This window comes from Tinamus guttatus, unplaced genomic scaffold (genome assembly GCF_059628265.1).
Source record: "Tinamus guttatus ecotype Peru unplaced genomic scaffold, ASM5962826v1 Tinamus_guttatus_pri_ptg000456l, whole genome shotgun sequence".
Taxonomy (NCBI): domain Eukaryota; kingdom Metazoa; phylum Chordata; class Aves; order Tinamiformes; family Tinamidae; genus Tinamus; species Tinamus guttatus.
The window spans coordinates 1,433,671-1,454,134 of NW_028288990.1; the positions used below are offsets into that span (position 1 = coordinate 1,433,671).

Genomic DNA, 20,464 nt, shown 5'->3' on the forward strand with positions numbered 1-20,464 from the left:
GAAATATTGAGCCCCTCCACGTGCCAACACATACAAACACAGTAGAGAAGAGAACTACAAACTAGCATTTCTTTGGGCTAAATACTCTAAGTTATACCTAGTATTTACTTATTTTTTTCAGGTAACTAGCTTCATCTGAAAGAAAAAGTCACAATAAAGCACAAGAATCTGCTTAACATGCAGAAATGTTCAATCAGCTATCTTCCATCAGATAAATGTTTGTATCCTAAACTTTCCATTGCATTTCTCACATTAAATTCACCATTTTTCTCACTGTACTAATCCATACATACCCTTTTACTAATTCAACCACGATGAAATCATTTCCATCCCCACTGTTATAAAGTATCAATCCATCCAATGAGGTCGTTTTGAACTGGAAAAAAAGGTGCATAGATGTATAGGCTTGTAGTGTGGCCAACGCAATATAGCTTGCTTTTGTTTTAAAGGTTACAGGGTCTGCTATGATGTTTCTGAACCCAAATCTTGCATTTAGCTCACAATAATCGATGTCTCCATTTTTACATAAGTCTATGTATGCCATGCCATTAAATGTAAGACTCTGTAGATGCCCAATGAAATTAGAAGGCACAGAAGACAGGTAGCGGCGCTCTGTTATTATTCCTGTCTCTATGTTATGGAATTCCAGTCTCGTGTGATCACCAGCCATTTGACCTTGAAACAGGAACAAGAAAACACATGTTAGTATCTGAAAAAGGCACTAAAATGCACATAATGCAGTTAAAGAGCTACAGCAATTTCACACTTTTCAGAATAGCTCTATTATAGAATGTGCAAGCAAATTCTTGGCTCAAAGATGATTTTTCTAAGTTCATCCAAACTACTAGGAAGTCTCTCAAAGTCTTTCCACTGACAAGTACGTTGGACAGGACCAGCAGCATGAACTCCAAACAGATGCACAATAGCACAATATATCAAAATGTCAACCAAATCCCAGACTTTAATTACACTTAACCAGACATGGAGTTTACCAGAAGGAAGTGTAAATCAACACATCCAACATGAAGAACACAAGGGTGAAACTAAGGGCCAAGTGTTAGATTTCCATGGCACTGAGAAGCATAACAGATAGGGACGCTACTCCGTGTTTTTAACTTGAAGGTACACGAAGGAAGCAAGGCTTCCTGTTCGAGCAGTTTCAGGTATCTAGGTTGGCTGCAAGCCTGTGAAGCAGGACAGGGCCTTCCTTTGAAAGCTGCAGGCTTTTTGCTATAGGGAAAAGCCACTGTGTGGAGAGCCCGAGGCAGGAAGGGAGCAGGAAGCTGCAGCATGGACCAGCGTCTTGTCCTGAAAAGTGCTTGCAGAGAGCATTCCACACACAGGCCCCTGCATTAACTTTCAGTCATTCCAAGTCCAAGTCAGGCAAGGCCTCTGGTAAAGCAGAAAGCCTGAAATTTGCTGGACCATACATAGCAACTCTGAGAGAAAGGAGCTACACTGCTAATACACTGGGTGCAAGTAAGGAAGTTTTTAAAACAGTGACTAAATGCAGACCAAATTACATCAGACCAACTCCGGCCCCCCCCCCCCCCCCCCCCCCCGTTCTATTCAATAGCTCTGTTTTCTGACAGAGCACATATTTAGACATGTTTTTTCTTCCCACTGTCCTTATTTGGAGGGACAGGGCCCTTGGCCCTGTCTTCAAAGAACTGGGATAGTGACATCGCAAGGCTGATACATGGTCACATTGTGTGGGTACAATGACAAAATAGCTTTTATTCTTAATAAATCCTAACACAATCTACCTTTTAAGAACCACGGCATGGTACATCAGTTTCGCCTTGCTCAGAGAATACAAAGAAAGTAAGGAGCAACTCTACACAAAAAAGCACTGGTGTCAATCCCCAAGATGCAAGAGGCGTCTGAATGCCCCAAGACAGCCCTTTGGTTGCACTTCTTTGTAAACATCACTTCCGGAGATTTTAGCTCTCTGGCTCATTCTCGCAAGTTCACTAATACCTGAGGAGAACTATCTTGAAAAATGCTAAATGTTCAACCTTCTGCAAGGCCAACAGCTATATGCTCTCTTGGCTACAGAGAGATGAAAATCTTGTTTTAGGGGTAAATGTTATGCATTCCTGTATTATATCACTTCAGATGGCACTGCAGGAATGTCATAGCAGAAACCCACTAAGCTTTGCCCTCTAAGCACAGCATCCTCACTACACTCACTACCTGAAAAATATTTCTTTCTTGGGCATAGTAATGAAAAAGCTCCAGAAACCTGGCCTCACATCCCAAACCTCCTCCTAGCATTTTAGCTGTACAAAAATGACAGAACTAACAGAACTTGAAGCTTCACGTAATGGTGCACAGTATTTGCAACTACAGCTCTGAAGAGAGATGGAGAGATGATGGTTTATGCTTGCAAGCTGGGTGGGTTTTTTTTCTGAATTTGTCAGGCTGCTGCACAAGACGTATTACCTGATATAATGCCATGGATCTTTTTCAAAAGGCCATATAAGACCTGTTCATAATCATGAACTAGATAACCTTTCCAATTCTACCCAACCATAATATCTCCTTCATCCCATTTTCATTTTATGCTTCTAGAAAATAAAAGGGCTTGAGGATGGGGTGTATTTAAACACTTTTACTCCAAATGTTCAAATCAAAAAATGTTCAAAATCACCTATATAACTTCCAATGAGAACTAGTTATGATTCTGAATGATCTTATTTAACCATGCAGCAATAGCGAGCTTGATGCATGGATGAATAGCTGGCATTTTTTAACCTGTAAAAAAGATGGAAATTCAGACTGGATTATTTAATAGCTTCCTTTCTAGCTTAAGCTTTCATGAACTGACAGGGTTTTTTTCATATATGGCATAGCAGAAGGAACCAAAAAAAGTAAAAAACAAAAACGGCTTGTGTAGGGAAAAAGACGGAACTTTGAGAAGACCCTTCTTAATCATGTCATTTATAAGCCTATAATCACCCTCTCACACGAAAAAGTACCAGATTATACTTGAACCACATTTCCAATTGTTCAGACAGCTAAGGAAAACTTTCAAGGCAGTTTTGAGGAAGGTAGAGCACCAATGTGTTATGCCAACTTCCACCTCTCCGTCAAGATGTTTAAAGCTACTCCGCATATAATTGGATTGTGTACATTTGACTTTCCACTAGATGTTAAAAAGGGGTTGGCTGGTAAACGGTTTGGCAACACACTGTATCACAAAAAGGTGACACTGCTGCACTAATTCTCCCTGGGGGAAAAAAAAAAAAAAAAAAAGCAACTTTCCTGAAACTAGCAGCAGGTTTTCCTCATCAGGCAAAATTTCAGGTTCCCTCTAGTCCTTCTCTTGTGTCAGCTTCCTCCACTCAATGGAGGACAACTTCATCCCCCAGGAGAAGAATAAAATTAAACATGTATGAATGCAAACGTAGGCAACGTTTAGCCCGAAGAATGGAGAATAATTTCTAGTCAACAAGACAGTTCCTGACAGAGGTACTAGCACCATATCCTGTGGAAAGGATGCAACTGTCATACCAAAAGTTTGACCTGCAGGAAACGCTTCTGCTTGATCAAGAGGCAACTGAAGGGGAAGGGGAAAAAAACAAACAAACAAACAAACAAAAAAAAACAAAAACAAAAAAAACCTCAGTGGCTTTAACAGCTATTTAACAAGACTATGGCATGTAATTATAGCTATAGTTATACACAGTTAAGAATGACTGCAACAATTTGGAGATCTTTGTTTTTATGAATTCATATCACTACGACATATATGATGGAATCCTTTCATCTTCATCTTAATCCTTCAAATACATTTTGAGTTCTGCTTAAGCTGTTCTGAGCAGTTGGAACTGAATTACAAGCTAAAAACTGTACTTTTGATGGGTCTGTAATGTGTATTACATTTTTTAAAAAGTTCTGCCTTGAGAAGCATGGGAAATCTACACCTGTTTTTAGAAATAGCATTTTATTTGGTTCCAAACAGCTTTTTCAAACTAAAAAATCCTTAAATGGACTTTATGATTTCAGTTGCCACTTGAAGCAGCAAGATGATGAAATTTTGGTATGTTTGTTCTATTACTCTATTTTTATTTTCACATTAACAAAATAACCATTTTCCTAGCCATCTTCCTTCTTAGGAGCGGGGCTTGAATGATCATCATATACACGAAGAACTTTTTTTTGCTTCACCTTTAGTAGATTCACCAGTAGTATATAACTGTACAGCATTTTTACAGCTATGATTTAAGACACTTGCAATGTTTTTTCCAGCAATGACATGGCCTTGAAGGTTCTGCTGGAGTGAGAAAGGACCTAAACAAGGTGTTTTCCATTCTTAAAACTATAAACATTGTTACTATTTTAACAAAGATGAGGCAAAAGATGGAAACTATTTAATACTACATGAAAACAAAGCAAAAACCTAATTGCTAAAAAAAAATAAAATAAAAAGGAATGTTGCATTGGCCAAGGAATTAGGGCTAGCATCCTAGGATGTTGCTATTAAAAACACATTCATATAAGACTTATCTTTAATGCAGCAAATTCAAAACAAACCCTTCATTCCTGATACAAAATAGGAATATATTTGTACATCTACCATTCCTGTCATTTTTTTCTCCCACCACCACCAGTTGCGGCTTTCATATAAAATAAACCCCTTCCATAGCATTTATTTTTTTAGGACAGTTGAAGTAAGATTTAAAACATATGAATATCCTTCAAACATTTATGAAATTCACTCTTACACTGTTGGCCTAGAATCTAATCTTAATTTAAATTTGGTGTGTCACCAAGAGCATTTTGCTTGCCTTTTTATCAATGTTTTATCAAACACTTTGCTCCAGTTACTGTTTAAAAACTTTCATTTAAGTCAGCAAGAAGGTTTTCATTAATTTCATTAGCAGCGTTATTCACGTCACATGTAAAAACACATTTGCAGTAATAGTATTTCAAGGTGCATCACATGGATTTTAGATCTTACCCAAGACCAAAGCAAATGTTTCTACTACTTTCAGAATAAAGACTTTCCAGTTCTGCCACCTTCTGGTTTGTGTCTCCCCCCAGTAGTACAAAGTCACAATGTCACACTACCTGTCATGGCCTGTTGGTCATCCACCGTTAACTTTAAACTTTTTCCTCGACGGACCACACGCACTGTGTGCCACTCATTATCATTGAGGTTATTGCCAGCAAAAAGGGTTTCTGGACCTTTGCCTGTAGGATATGCCAAACAGTCATTATGGAATCTTTAAATCAGTTTACATGTGAACCTCACAGAGAGAGAGAAAGAGAGACTGGCTGGGCAAATGTCAAAACTTACCAAATGGCATATTAAGCAGGAAAATTACCAAATACAAGGAAATCTCAAAAAATAAGGTCACTATGTTAAAACATTTCTGCTTTATAATTAAGTATACAAATATACTGTATATTCACATTTAATGAAGCAGGCTCTCATAAATAGGCACAGTCAATCCAGCTTTAGATACACATTTTAAAAATTAAACATGCTGGTAATGATTTGAGCTTTCGTTTTGCAATTGTAATGACATAAGTAAGCCTTTAAGAAGGGGCAGCAAGAAAATTTCAGGAAGGGGTTGACAATACTGGATTTTTATTCCTCAATTCAAAATATTTTTGGGAAAAGTACAAGCAGTAATTGTGTGCGTTAAACTGTTCTTCAGTAAACCTACATCAGTTTCTCAGCCTATGTTTAATGGCACTTCTCAGAAGATCATTACCTTAGTATCTAGATTACTTAAAATTCTCACAACCAGAACCTTCAAACATTAATTGACCTGCAAACTGTACTTCTCTTTCCCATACCATCAACATCTTTCTTGTAGTCCACTGTTCAGTAAGCAATTCAACAAATATTTTTAATTCTATATAAGCATGTGTGTATGTGTGTATATGTGTGTACACATACATATACATACATACACTGATATGAGCAGCAGCTGCCCAAGGCTGAGCTGCTGCAGCAAGCCATTCCCAGCCCTAATTTACTGCTCCGAAAGGGATACTTCACCTGTGGTTCATTATTACCTTCCTGCATGATAGAGCCTGGCTTTTTTTTTTTTTTCCTGAAGTTCCTGTAGCATAATAAAGGCTGCTGGTAGCTAAAAGAAAAGCATAAAGGGAAGTAATATCCAAAATGAAAATATCTGGGTTACATTCAATCAGGCTATTACATCCACCGCATCTTTCCAGATGACTATCCTTATTTATTTATTTATTGTGTGTGTGTGGCTTTTTGGATTCCTTTCCATCTCCTGCTGGCTAAATGGGACTTAAGAGGTCAATTAATACATGGGTACTTAGGACATTCTCTAAAATCAAAGCCTGTCTGACTTCCAGACTACATAGCAGGGGGAAGGCACTAATATCTTGACATATCTCTTCTTTGTAGAACAGCTACAGAGCAGGAGCTATAGCAGCATATTGAACAGAGATTTCAACTTCCTTTATTTTTTCATTTTTCTCTCTGCATTTGTTTAATTGCTGTTGAGTGTGCCACTTGTATGCAATCTTTGTTATTCTGATTTGAACAAGCAATCTCCGGGAATAAAAACACGTATCAAAGACAGCAAAATTCCAACTAATACCAGGTTGCCTGTTCTATATGGCCCTGACCAATCCTGTGTATTTATCTTCACTATGAACAATGTTCACACCCGTAAGAACCACAGTTATGTTTACTCACCGGCCTTAATTCCCTCAATTATTCTTTTTTTTAGATATTTACTTTTCCTTAACAGAAGAAATACCAATTTTGCATTAAGCGAATAATGGACATTTAAGTGAATATTGGATATGGTGATGCAGATATAGAAAGCCATGTGCCTTTGCAACTTCTATTTTTCCATATTTTATTTTGGGCTTCAAGCAAAACAACTCCTAACTAGATATGAGAGATAAGGAAAGGATTTACAAAAATGCTTAAGTGTAAAATTTCCAGTAACAGCCAAAAGGCAGCAAAGCACCATTTACTATTACTTGAAACGTATTAACCTTTTCTCATGATTTTTAGACGCAACTTCTTTTAATTCTCAACTGCTTATTCCCCATCACTTCACAGAGCATGCTGTTGTATTTAAATAAGAATAGGCATAATATTAATAAACAACCAACTACTTTGGTTTTGCTCGTTTGTTGCTGTTATTTTTTATTTTTTAAATCATGATCGAGCCCTAATTTAAAAAAAAAAAAAAACTGATTCTTACATTTTCTGTGGTATAATAACTATCCTTGCACCCTTCAACTCCTAATGTATTTATCGTGCTGTGCTTCCTTTGGAATTCATCTGTGTTGGTTCCACACAGTTCATTTGCTTCTCACACACACCAGTGCTCACTCACTCTCTGAGCTAAATCTCTTAGATTCTCATATCTTTTCTTCCTATCTAATAATATTATATCTTAAACCTTTCCTTTCAGAGAGAGGTAGTAACTTGCAAACATCCACTAAGTACCCCTCTTGCTTAAATATGAATTTTATTATCAATATCAGTCTTTCTCTATTTTAAATGCTTAAGTAACTAACTGGTGGATTTCATGCACTTGAGATACACAAAGAGATACACAGAATCAAATAAACTGGCTAAACTGGCTTCTGGCTCCTACAAATTTGACCACAGCTGGCCACACCAGTAAAATTTGCATATACATTTATAATCAGGTAACTCCTTGTACAGCCTCGTTTGTGCATGAGAAAATGCAAACTATGCAACCAGCTGACAGGTACGAACATTAAAACAGCTCAACATAAGAAGTAAAGCACAAAATATTTTAAATTATATCCTTACCTTAGGCACGCCAGAAAAGGGGTTTTAAGACCTAAATTGTTTTCAGCACCTCATCCAGAATTTAACTACAACTAGTAGTTTCTTCATGTAATGGAAGAGCCTCCAAAATAAAATTTTCTTTTCAAAGGGTTCAATATACTCTAAAGATTCCTTTTCTCTTTACTAGATAGTAAGGAGCTTTTTCTGCCTAGTCCAAGCACTGAAAATCTGCTGATTTTTGATTAGACCTGTTAGCTTGATAGCAACATGCATGCATACTATTTCTTTCAAAGATACTTATCGTACTGCACTTAAATTGGGAGATATTTTAAATAAATATTTAAAAGGAGCTCTGTAAAAACAAGCATTCATTTTGAAACAACATGATAGCTTTTGGTATTGCACTAATACACATTCAAAACCATGTATCTGAGCCAAATATAGCAATTAGCGTTGGCTCCTAATTATGGCATCCACCAGCACCAAGGCATATACAAAATACCTCCCAGACATGCTTGCAGTATTAAATATCATGATTAATGCTTGATATTGAAAATCCTAAAGTACAGGAAACAAGAAAAAATAGAGAGCAACAAAGGAAACTAGATTTTTCAAGGAACACTTTACTAACCTGCGAAATCCAACTCAGTTACAGGAAAACAGCATTACTACCAGTTTACAGCCAATATTAAAAACATTAACAGTTTCAGACTGGCTTGCTAACTCATGACTGTGCATATCACAGCAAGCAGTATTAAATGGGATTTTTCCATTTGAAATTTGACGGACTTCGTAGACAAAAAGGATCTAAAACTGACATGATTGATGTTAGCAGAGACGACTACTTTGTGGTCAGAAATGCCAAGATTTCACCTAGTGTCACTTGGTCCACTTCGCTATCTAAAGTGTAGAGACACCTGAGTAGGTCTGAGGAACCACACCTGAGCAAGTTGGTGTGATTCCCTGTGCAGTCCCATTTACTCTGCTTTTCAGGGTACATCCAACCTGCCTATAATCTAGGCTTTTGTACTAGCAAGCAGCCAGCGTCCCACCCACCGTTCAAACCGTGGTAGGAATCTCTAGAATGCAGCAGCCTGGAGAAAGTTCGGAGAGGCTTCCTCCACAACCAGATGCAGAAGCACGCGGGGAAAGGCTTCTTAATCTTTGTTGTCTTTGCTACACTGCTTGGCTGCCAAGATAATCTTGGTTTTCTCAATCACTCATTAACTCAAAATTCAAGTTAATTATAATAGCCATTAATATTTTAAAAGCTGTCTATCTCTATCATCAATCTCTATCACCATGCAATTGCCTGACTATCCATGCTTCTTACTAATAAAAAATATTATTTGCTTTTTAAAGATCAGTAATGCCTATTAGTTTATCATGTAAAGCTGACAAACTAACTTGACAAAATCTAATGGCAGGCTAAAAAAACCTTGTCAGCTGTTCTTTTCTTCCTAACAGACTCAAATTTCAACTTTTACAAGAACAGTACATTCACTAAAACATATCAAGCAAAACATATCAATCTGCACTACTTGATCAAAATATTCCAGCCCACAATAGCTTTATTAAAGGCCAAATTGCCTTAGGTAATTTGGGTAAAGTATTGCCAGTTTAGGGTATTTTTGTTGCTTTTTAAAAAAATGTCATTGGGAAACTAAACTGAAGGAGTTTAGAATCACTAACATCTTTCATTAGCTTTAATCATTCGAGTTGTAGAACTGATTTTCCCTTACTCTCCTGAGCAATAGAAATCTTAGGCTATTATGTACTGAATAATACATACATATTATACTATCATGTCTTTTATTATTCAGTCACTTTCTCTACATTCAGCCTAGTACACAAAGGCAGAAAGCTAAGCAAAATACTTAAGAAAATATTATTAGCTTCTATTGAATGACCTATCGAATGACCTATGAACCTATGAACTATGAACAGACTGTATTTAATGCTGATGTAGTTCACTAGTAAGGAAAACCAACACACATAATGAATATAGAGTGGATGAAAAATCCATAGGTGCATGCAAAAGATAACCATTCCAGGTATCGTGTATCATAAACAGATCGGAGAAGAAAAAAAAAATCCTTTTTTCCTCCCTCAGATATGTAAAAAAATGAGTCATTTACCTATTTTAAGAAAAGATGCTTGAATCACAGGACAAATGCAGGAATGCATTCACAAAAAGTCTGTGCCTCTATATATGTGAGCACATATACTGAACATATGTATACAGTGAACATATGTATCATACATTCTGTAGTTTTTACAGCATTTAAAGATGAATCACAAGAGTGCTGACTGATCATTATTTCTGTCATCCTTTAAATCTTGTTTCCATCTCTTTGACCAATAATATAGTTTATATTATACATATACAGAATATATGTATCTATATTCTGAGGTAATATATGTATATGCATACATATATGCATGTATACATATGTTCTGGGGTAATATATGTATGCATATATTCTGCAATATTATATATTGCAGCCATCTTTAATTCTTCCATTTTCCTTTCCTTTTTCAGATCTAGCTCAGGCTGTGATGCTTCTTGTTATGCTCCTGACTTGCAAAAAGACAGTAATCAATAAGACAGAGCGTGCACCTGTTTGGTGAGCCAGGCAGGTTTTTAAACTAACCACTCTCTTGGCGACCCTTTGCGATCTTCCTGTTTCTTAGATCTGTTTCTCACTGTCTTTCAGCCCTCTCTCTCATATTTGCCTCTCTCGTTTTTTCTGCTAAGATACCTTTCCTGCCTACCTTCTAGGCTGCTCAGTATTCACCCTCTCCAACCTTGTCTACCTTTAGCCACGAGCAAGCTATCCAATTTGTGTTACAATAGGGCAAAAATACCCTAATTTCTTTAAAGCTCCCAGATATTATGCTGTCAGTCACATCAAAGTACCTGAATAGAGTCAGTGGATCAAATTGTGAGGGCAGAATAAACATACACTAGCTATAATTTGACTAAATTATATCTGTGGTTTCTTGCTGTGTGCAAAGAAGGGTGGTGATGAGAAATGCTTGTCCTGTGAAAGTCTATTCACTTCAAGCAGACTGGGGATCACTGCTTCATTTCTCTAAGACAGTGAAAGAAGGATCACAAAATGGTAAACATTTGAGCTGAAAGCCCTGGTCTCTAGATTCTCCTGCCTCATTAAAAGTATATATGTATATATACTTTTATATATATATCTATACACACACACACACACACACACACACTTATCTATACACATACGCTCAAAATCTGAAGCGTGCTTTTCTTGTTAATAACTGGGTCTATATTAATTATTCCATATTCTAAAAAAAAATGTTTTTGGAACTGCGAACACATTTACATACGACCCTACAGTGCTACATGAAAATCTAAAATTGATCTTGTTATTTCATCATTAATTCTCTAGCCCAGTTCAGAAACATTTCTCAATACATTCCTTCACTTAAAACATATATTGTTAAGGAGTAAGCTTCTGTTTAATTTAGTTTGATAAATCACATCAAACTAAACGTGTAAGAAAAACACAAATAACTCTGTGGGCAGCTACATGTTCCTTCTACTTTCCTTCCTTTAATGAAAGAAAACGCAAGTAGAAGGAAACAAAAGTGCTGCTGTGTTTCTCTTACATTATTTGCCCTCCTTTAATGCAAGGAAAGTATCCTTTGGAAACTAAAAAACAGAAGACAGCTAAATCCCTTTATTTTTAATAAGGGCACGTTTTCTCTTTTGTACCATTCTCCGAGGAACATGACTACCAGAGAAAATGTGCTAATGGCACTAAAGGTTTTATGAGTCCACCCTGAGGCCCTGAACTAAAGCACACTAAAGTCAATAACTTGAAACGTACGGTTGTTGTTTTTTCAGCCCAATGCTGAACGCTTTGAGACAGATTTTCAGAAATCACATTGAACTTGACAACTGAGAAGGGGAATAACTTGGCTGTAGCTAAGCCTAGTGTGAACCTTCAGCACCCAACAATTCTATGCTAACTATCTCTTTAAATTTTAAGTTTCAAGGCAAGATCAGCTACTTTGTATTTACTGTAGGCTAACAAGACCACTTGAAAAGATCTGGTGGTATTAGTGATAAGTGGTAAGGTCACTGCCCACCTTGCATAAGGGTCAGCTTTCTAGGCTGTGCCAAAATCCTAGGGTAAATTCTAAGTGTAATTCAACCATTTTTTAAAGTAAATATTAATTGTTCTGATATGACTTTAATGCAACTGTGGGAATACAGAGTTCTATCAGTTGTAATGATTTGTGGGAAACTAAAGGAAAAAAAAACAAAGGGGAAAAAAAAAGATGCTAAGATAAGCTAAAGTTCATTTTCTGTATTTTCAAGAGGTATTGGGTTTTAACCAGCCAACATACTCCTTGCTCATGGCTCGATTACTCAGGAAAAAAAAAAAAAAAAGTACATAGGCAGAAAGATATATTTCCTGTTCTGGATTTCTTGACTCATTGAGAATGATATTTCTGTAAGTTTACAAAGAAATGGGAATGATTCACTTGGCAAAGTACCTTGAAAAAAATTATTTAGAAATTATCTGTAAAGGTTACTATTCAAAAAAGGTTCCTTGATGTCTCCTCTGAACAATTCTGATTTGGAATCCGACTTGGAAGGATGAGTTCACCAGGAGATGAACTAAATATCTAGTTTTTAGTGAGTGATCCTCACTTGTGACCCTTCTGAATTGTGAAACATAGAATAAAAACAGAAAAGACTGAACTACACAGGGGCTGCAGGTAAACAGAGCGCAGAATTATCTGTAGTAGCTTTAAGTGTAGCCTGATGATGGGAACATCCTTTACAGATCAGAAAAAACTATGTTATCATTTCTATTACTAAGACCCTTTCTTTCCACTTAAATCCAATGAAGAAAAAATATGAATGAAGAAATTTGCATTGATTTGTGCAGAAAAAAGTTGATACACTTGATTATTTTTCCTGAGAGAATTGGAATATTTGTAATACTTTGGTTAGATTCTAATGACAGCTGAAAAGAAACAGTTTTGAACACACATTTGCTTTTCTGACTTGAATATTGACTGTGCCCATTTATATCAAACCAGGATTGTCATAACTCTGAAGAACATTTTAAAATATAGTAACTAGAGTTTAAGTATACTTATCCACAATTTACCTTTTCATAAACAACATTACTTAGGCAAAAGTGAACGTAAGAGGAAAAAAATACACTTTAAAATATTTCATTTTACCATTCTATCTTTAAGATTGTCTTTAAGAACAAGCAGATTGATCACTAGCTGGCACAGAAAGGAAAAGAAATTGGACTGTGACTTTATTTTAAGAATAAACCCCTCTTAATTTACAGGTGTCTTCATCCCAAGGCACAGCTGTTTAAAAATATGTAAGCAACAAAGTCTTACACTTGTATCTTTTTGTGTGTGTGTGTGTATGGAAGGGGGGGTTTAAACAAAATGAGGAAATTAAAACATTTAGCCTAGTTAGTTAATAGTAAAGAGAATAATGTTTAAATATTTGCAATTGTTACTAAGTACTTCAAAATACTTTTATACTCATTATGGATCAAAACCCACATAATTTCTTGAGACTGCTTATTCTTCCATGCTTTTTTATATATACATATATATATGTGTATATATATATATATATGTTTTTATATATATGTGTGTGTATATATATATACACATATAAAAGCATATATATATATATATATATACACACAAACAAGTCAAGCAAGGAGAACCAAAATAGAAAATTCAGATTATTTTCAAAAAATTACAAACAGATGAATACAAAGAGTGATCACTGTTCTATAAACAACAGCTCCCATAACTTTAATGTGTATGCAACTGGTCTCATCTTTTTTGACTTATGCAACAGAGGGCATAGAAGGCCTAGGCTTCTTTTACTATAGCCCTGTAGTTTCTAAACTGTAGGTCAAAACACTCAAAGAAACACACTATACTTTTACAACTTCTGGAGAAACATCAGGTCAGCTACACCAGATTGCATACGGGATTTAAAAAACAGCTGATATTCTGTATGACACAGGACAGTGAAGAGTACTTCAAATACTGAGAGTAACAGGAACATGTAGATTGATAAAACTTTTGAATCATTCTTATACAGAAGTAAAAAGTCCTAAATTATGCATACTAAAATTGTAGAGGATATGTTAAGTGTTCTTTATATTTTCCTTTTGATTTTTCCCTTATCTGGAAGAAACAAACCTGAATACTTATAATCAGGAAACATCTCTTCCCTATACAAAGAGGACTTACTCACAGGATACTTAGACCTGAAATAAGATTTAGAAACCTACTACATACTTATTCCAATAAAGATTTTACTGGGAACAAAAGTACTCGGCTGTCTCAAATAGTTTTTATGTTTGAGACTGTTTGAGATCATTGGAATAAGTTTAACTTGGTATTTTATTAAAGTTAAACATAACTAACTCTTCAAGTGATTTCTTGTCCAGAAGTCCAATGTATGTTTCTTTCCCCTCAAATGAAATTCTTTCTCTTGTGTCACTGATCTGCCTTCTGCATCAAGCTTTTCAAACTTGCTTTTCAGCTGCTTCTCAACTATCACTTTCCCACTCATACACTTATGATCTCTCAACAAACCTATAGTTAACTGTGACACCTGCATGCTAGCAACAGTGAAGCACCTTTTGCTATCTGCTCTTTCCTGCTTGTTACTTACTCTGTCTCTGTCTCAAAACAAAACAAAGAATTTATGAATTGAGTAGCTGGAACTGATTTCACAGTTGGGAGAATATCTCCAATGCTCCTTTAATATTTATTATCTCTTTATTATCTCTTTTAAGGATTGTGTTCACTGTCAGCAGATAGCATTTTTATGCTGTCAAAAAAACAAAACAAGCAAACAAAAAAAATCCTGAAAACCAAATCAGTTTCTTAATAAAAGTCCCTTTTTGTACTATTAAGGCTCACTCGGTACCTTGATTGATGTCAGTTTAGGAATTCGAGCAGCCATACTATGGCTTTCTCTAGCTCATGATGCTCTTATTCATAGTTGACTAGCTTATTTTAGCTTAATTAGCTTAATCAGCTGATTTTCTAAGTGTCTTCTCTCATGTACAAAGTGTTAGTACCTGGAGATACAGTGAAATGTCTTCTTCTGAAAGCTCCCATGAGTTATATCTGCATCATGCTTCCATAAAAAATAGCCAACTTGCTTTCAAGTTGCTGTAATTTTATGCAGAAATAAAGGCATGGACAATTTGAAGTAATTCAGTGCGTAATTTTCACTTATCCTCAGAACTGCAGGATTTCAATGTTAGCAAAACTTGAATTACTTAGATGATTGCAAGCAATATGATTTGCCTGATTCTGATCAACAAATCATACATACACAGTTCCTGGCATGTGACTGAAAGACTGAAGTGTGAACTTACCTATGTGGTCTTTCCTTTCCAGACAGATTTAATTGTTAGTGAGAAAAGACTTAAGGTGAGGAGACAAAGAGGAAATTTTAACTAATGGAATATTAATCCTACATACACGCATTTCTATTCCTTTAGGAAAATCTCTCAGAATGTAAAATGAATGAGAAATAATATTAAAAAAATAGTTTAAGATAGATTAACCACAGTTCCCTGTTTTCTTCAACAGCTTTTCCTCATTCCATGTCTTTGTCTTCATCTTGTATCTTTCTTCAGAACTGCCTAGACAAATAAATGCTGAAGAAGCCTCTGCACACTTCCCAAAGGGGACTGCATCTCAGAAAGTCAACTTTAGCCATTATCTTGATGTCTCAGCGTAACAGAGTAATATCTCTTTTGAAGTGACTTGTCTGATGGATTGAGACCTAGAAGTCAGCTGGAAGGGAGCATAAGTTAACCTCTTGACATGTCATCCAAAAGAGAAATGTATTTGCATAGAAATTTTAACAACTACCTCAAAATAATTTGTTAAAGTCATTGTGAAGAAGAGATAATAAGGAAGCAGTTACGTGGTTCCAGTAATAAGCTACTGAGCACTTAAAATGTTATGATGGATGTCTCATACATTTTAATAGACACCAATGCCAAATGTGCTAGATACAGAATAAGTGTTTAATATAAGAAACTGCTCATCAGTGACATGCTCTGGTTAGATGTTTTTAATACTATTAGCTCTTTAGAAAGTACATTGAAAAATGAATTAACTTTCTTACAGCATTAATGGAGAATAACATTGCCTCTAAGGGCTTGCTAGACTTCATCAAGATTGAGTTTATGACTTGCTGCAGAGAAATGCACTGATAAAATAGCCCACCTTTCTGAAACAATCATACATCTAAAACTAATAGATGCTTGCACAATATTTTCTGCAGACATAAAAAAAGTGGCCATCAAAATGTCACAGAGGGCTCAGAAACCACATTCTGTGAGCTTGTGTTTATGCACATGAGCAGAGAAACCACATTCTGTGAGCTTGTGTTTATGCACATGAGCAGAGAACTTCTACATGTAAGGAAGGCTGGACACAGCCTCTGTGTATATATACAATTTACCACTGCCTAAGACAGCATCTTATATATTTATCTTCTTGCTTGAGGTGTAAAATGATTGGTTATCAGGGATTTATTCCCAACTTCCAGCAATATGAATGCACAAATGTATCAGAATCATTTTAATTTAGGCAACATTTCAGGTTAGTATGCTTGTGTTTTAAATTTCTTTGAATCAGATATAGTCGAACTTTAACAAAGCAACTTGGTTCCCTTGCTCAAAACAAGAGCCCAGAAGGAGGATCCCATCTGACTCTTGCTGATGCCAGGTGCACTTTTTTATAATCTAGAAGTCTTAGTGAGAGAGATAGAAAGGAGAAGTTTGGCAATCTTCGATAATGTACTTTAGACCTATTGCAATGCTCACCAGTTTTGTTTATGAGAATTGTGTTTATGAGGACTAGACAACTCATTCAAATCTCACTATCTGTGATTCTATCATAATATTTGTCCTCTCCCTCACCCGAAAACATCTACCTCTCTCACCTCATTTTACTTTTAAAAAGTAGCATTCGATATAGAAATTCTTTACAAGCATATATTGGGATAGAAAAAGGAAATGATGGCTGTGAAAGTGCCACGTGTTTATCAAAAAAGCAGTGTGCATATGCAGAGAGATGTTAATTTTCTTTTTCTTGAAAAGCTCCAGAGTTCAGCACTACAGCATTGATTCTATAAGGCATACCATATCAAAAAAATCCTAAGCATATTCTTAATACACACAAATGGTTTCTGAATTAAATCATTATTTTATAATATAATTTCAAACAGATCTGTTGGAGAAAATTCAAGAATTTTTATCATCTGATAAAACTCTCTTAGTCCTGCAACCTATTAATAGAAAGACTGCAGCATTTCTCTGCAAAGTTCTCATTTTTAAGCACATTTAGGTGTTTTCCACAAATATTTTAACAAATGAGTATCACAACATCATTATTCTCCAGAAACAGAAACTCCTAAGAGACAAATGAAGAATAATATGAGAAGTAAATAAAGTTATTCATACGAGAGACCTGATACTACTTCCAATCTGAGCATAAGCATAGAAACATCATTGACTTGGTGATGCAAAGCTATTATTATTGTTATTTCTGAATAAAGAATACTAACAACAACTTCCTTGTGAAAGACCTACAGACAGAAATTTGTTGCCAGAATGCACTTGTCAAAAAGTGAAAACAATTATTCACAACAATTAGTACAAGTAGCCAAATGCATTAATGCATTAGCTTAATTATTTGGCCAGTTTTTAGCTTAATTATTTGGCCAGTTTTTATAGTTAACCGAGAACAAATGTTTTTTGAGAATATACTGAAATATTTTCTTGCATCATCTGCTGCCATCTGTATGATATTACCATATTTTTTGTGGAATCTGATTAAAAACTTTAAAATGACTGTACCCAACTTAGCTTATCGTACATTGGTTTCATTCCTTTCACTGGCAATTCCATTCATTTCATGCTACCCATTTAACTTCTTAATGCTTTTCATGGCTGTACAATAACATCTTTTATAAATATATTATCAGATCCTCTCAGAAATCTTTTTCTAGCTTGTCTAGAAGGTAGATATATACACTCTTCTATATATGAAAGCAGTCCATGCTTTGGATAGTTCTTGCTGCCATGCTTTGTTTTCTACTTAAGTGAATCAAGAGGAACAGGACCTAAAACTGCATGTAGCATTCAAGATGTGTACATGTGGACAAACTGTGATTACACAACAGCATAATGTGTCTGTCCTTCCTTTCCCCATTGCTAACCACTGTTCTTGGGATTCTGGTCACCTCTGAGCAATGTCCTGTTTTAAACGGGCTATTTACAATGACTGTACCATTTCTTCAGCTCTATGCTGACAGCTAACATAGACCTCTTTGTTGTACTTACATAATTAAGGTTATTTTTTCCAGCATAAACTACTATGTAGCATGTAAAGGCTTTTGGAAGGGTTTCATAATGCTGAATTACTGGAAAATAAAATGGTATGTGGAATTAATATCCTAAGGTACAAAGTAATTTTACATTTTGCTTGATTTTCGTATGTAACTTGATTGCATCTGTTCCTCCTCTCCTGATCATAACTTGAGTATGTACAAGCTTATGTAAAGTCATTCTAAGGCTAGTAAACTGGGATGTAATGGTAATCATTTCATAAAGAAAATCTTTGTTGCCAACTGGCCCAATAGGAACCACATAACTGCTTCCTTATTATCTCGTGATTATGACTTTAACAAGTCATGATCAGGACAGGAGGAGCAGATGCAATCAAGTTTCTCCAGAAGAAAACAGTATTTAACTGCCATGCTGCTACTGAGGAGAACACCCCTCTCCAATACCCCTACAAGATGACATGATAATAGACAGTCTCTGGCATGAAAGAAAAGAAATTGCGAGGCTAATTTAAATCGCTAGTACTGAAATGTGATTAAGTTATCTTTCTTTTCCGAAGCTGAATATGGAAACCACAAAAACAGAATAAGAGGAATTAGAAGCTGGCTGGTATACATTTAGAATTGGCTTTGCACTCTGTTTGTCTGCAAAAAGTAGAAAGGCCCAGTCTACTTCTTCTGCAAAGCCCTTTTATGAAAGACCTGGATAGGGCCAATATGAGCTATATGAATTTCATTTCCTATAAATCTGGATGTATTAACTCAAGACAGTCTATTTTTATAGATCTGGCATATCCTGTAGGCTGATTTGTCCCTACTGCTAAAACAGGCTGTTGCATGCTTGCAGCAATCTTTGCTTATCCTCCAGAAATCCTCTTGTCATTTTTGTATTTCAAGGATGTCCTCCTCATCCGCCCTGAAGAGTTCAGGTTGAGGGCTCTGAGGGAACAACTTCAGGCCATGCCTTTGGGCCCAGCTAACAACATGTGGTGGCACAAAATAGACAGCTGATAGACCCACTACATGAATCTGACTCAGCCTTACATATACACTGAATGGAGAACTGTTTATACCTGGCCTTATAAAATTAAATGGTGTAGAAAATCTTAGAATTAGTAAGATGATACTTAAATATCACAACTAGGAAGTCTTCTACTTTTAAGAGAAATTTTAAAAAGCTTTTTCAGAACATTTCTGTGCTAGTGTTAAAAAGCAAGTCTACATCCAATTGTTAACCTAATGTTTTTCTGACTTTGTCATGATTAGAGAGACTATCCTTATTGTATGAATTTCAAATTCACTTCAATAACCATGTGTTTAAGTTTTTACTGTTGCCTTGTTTTACAGAGCGTCTCCTACTGCAGAGCATGGCACTGCGGCCTGCATAGCTACATTACTAGGTTTTCTACTGCTAGGTATGTTACTATTATTTATATGCTTGATAACTGAGGCTGCTGTTCCATCAGTTGCATGTCTGAGACTTAAAAGAAGTAGATGGATGAAAAGGAGAAGAAAGGAAGGAATCACACACACACACACACACACACACACACACACACACACACACACCCCTCACCTATTTTCTAGTAAGAAAACTTGAAGTGCTGGTTTATTGACAATCTGCCCGAAGATTAATGCTTTTCTTCCAGAACTTCCCTTTCTTCCAGCTAAGGGAAAAGTAAACCCAGACCAGGTCTTGCAAAGCACAAATAAAATGAAGACCATGGAATAAATGTTATTGTTGTCCTTCAGAGAAGCCAGGAAGAAGTGATATGTTGAGGCCTCGAATCCCCACCAGCCTACCTTGAAAACTTTATTAGCAAGGAGAAAGTAATTTGAAAGACCCTTAAATGGTCAGCCAGCAAACCTAAAACATCTATTTTAACGGAAATGAAGGTTTGAATTTTTCTTTTGTGAAGTAGCATGGTTATTCTGCCTCCTGCCCCTAGTTACAAAGTTCAAGTTTTCTTCTGTGAAGCTAAGGCTTTTTCTCTAGCAGAACTATGAGGGAAATGATGGGTGACTGTCTCACCAGAGGTACTGACAACCCATTTTACAACACGCAAGACTAACCTCCAATTCCCACTACGGATGCTTGAATAATTGTGCTGGCAACAAACAATGGGACAATGCAAGGGCAGGGCCAGCAGACTGAAAAAGGATGAGAAGAACACTCTTTAAGTAAATACCAATTTTAATTTTTTTGAATGACAGGTGAAGTTGTGTAGCCCAAAAAACAGCCACAGAGTGGCTCTGACAGTTTTCTTTATATTCTTGGT

The 20,464-nt window shown here is 35.9% G+C and overlaps 1 protein-coding gene across 25 annotated transcripts in view; it reads right to left on the reverse strand.

Moving 5' to 3' along the window:
* The window catches only part of NRXN1 (neurexin 1), a 601,940-nt gene that overhangs the window by 322,509 nt on the left and 258,967 nt on the right, over positions 1 to 20,464 (reverse strand). For all 25 annotated transcript variants that reach the window (XM_088532146.1, XM_088532145.1, XM_088532137.1 and 22 more), the window contains 2 exons: positions 5,077 to 5,199; positions 294 to 675 (listed from right to left, as the gene is read on the reverse strand). In XM_088532146.1, the coding sequence (XP_088388272.1) occupies positions 294 to 675; positions 5,077 to 5,199 (505 nt within the window). The remainder of the gene's footprint in view (positions 1 to 293; positions 676 to 5,076; positions 5,200 to 20,464) is intronic.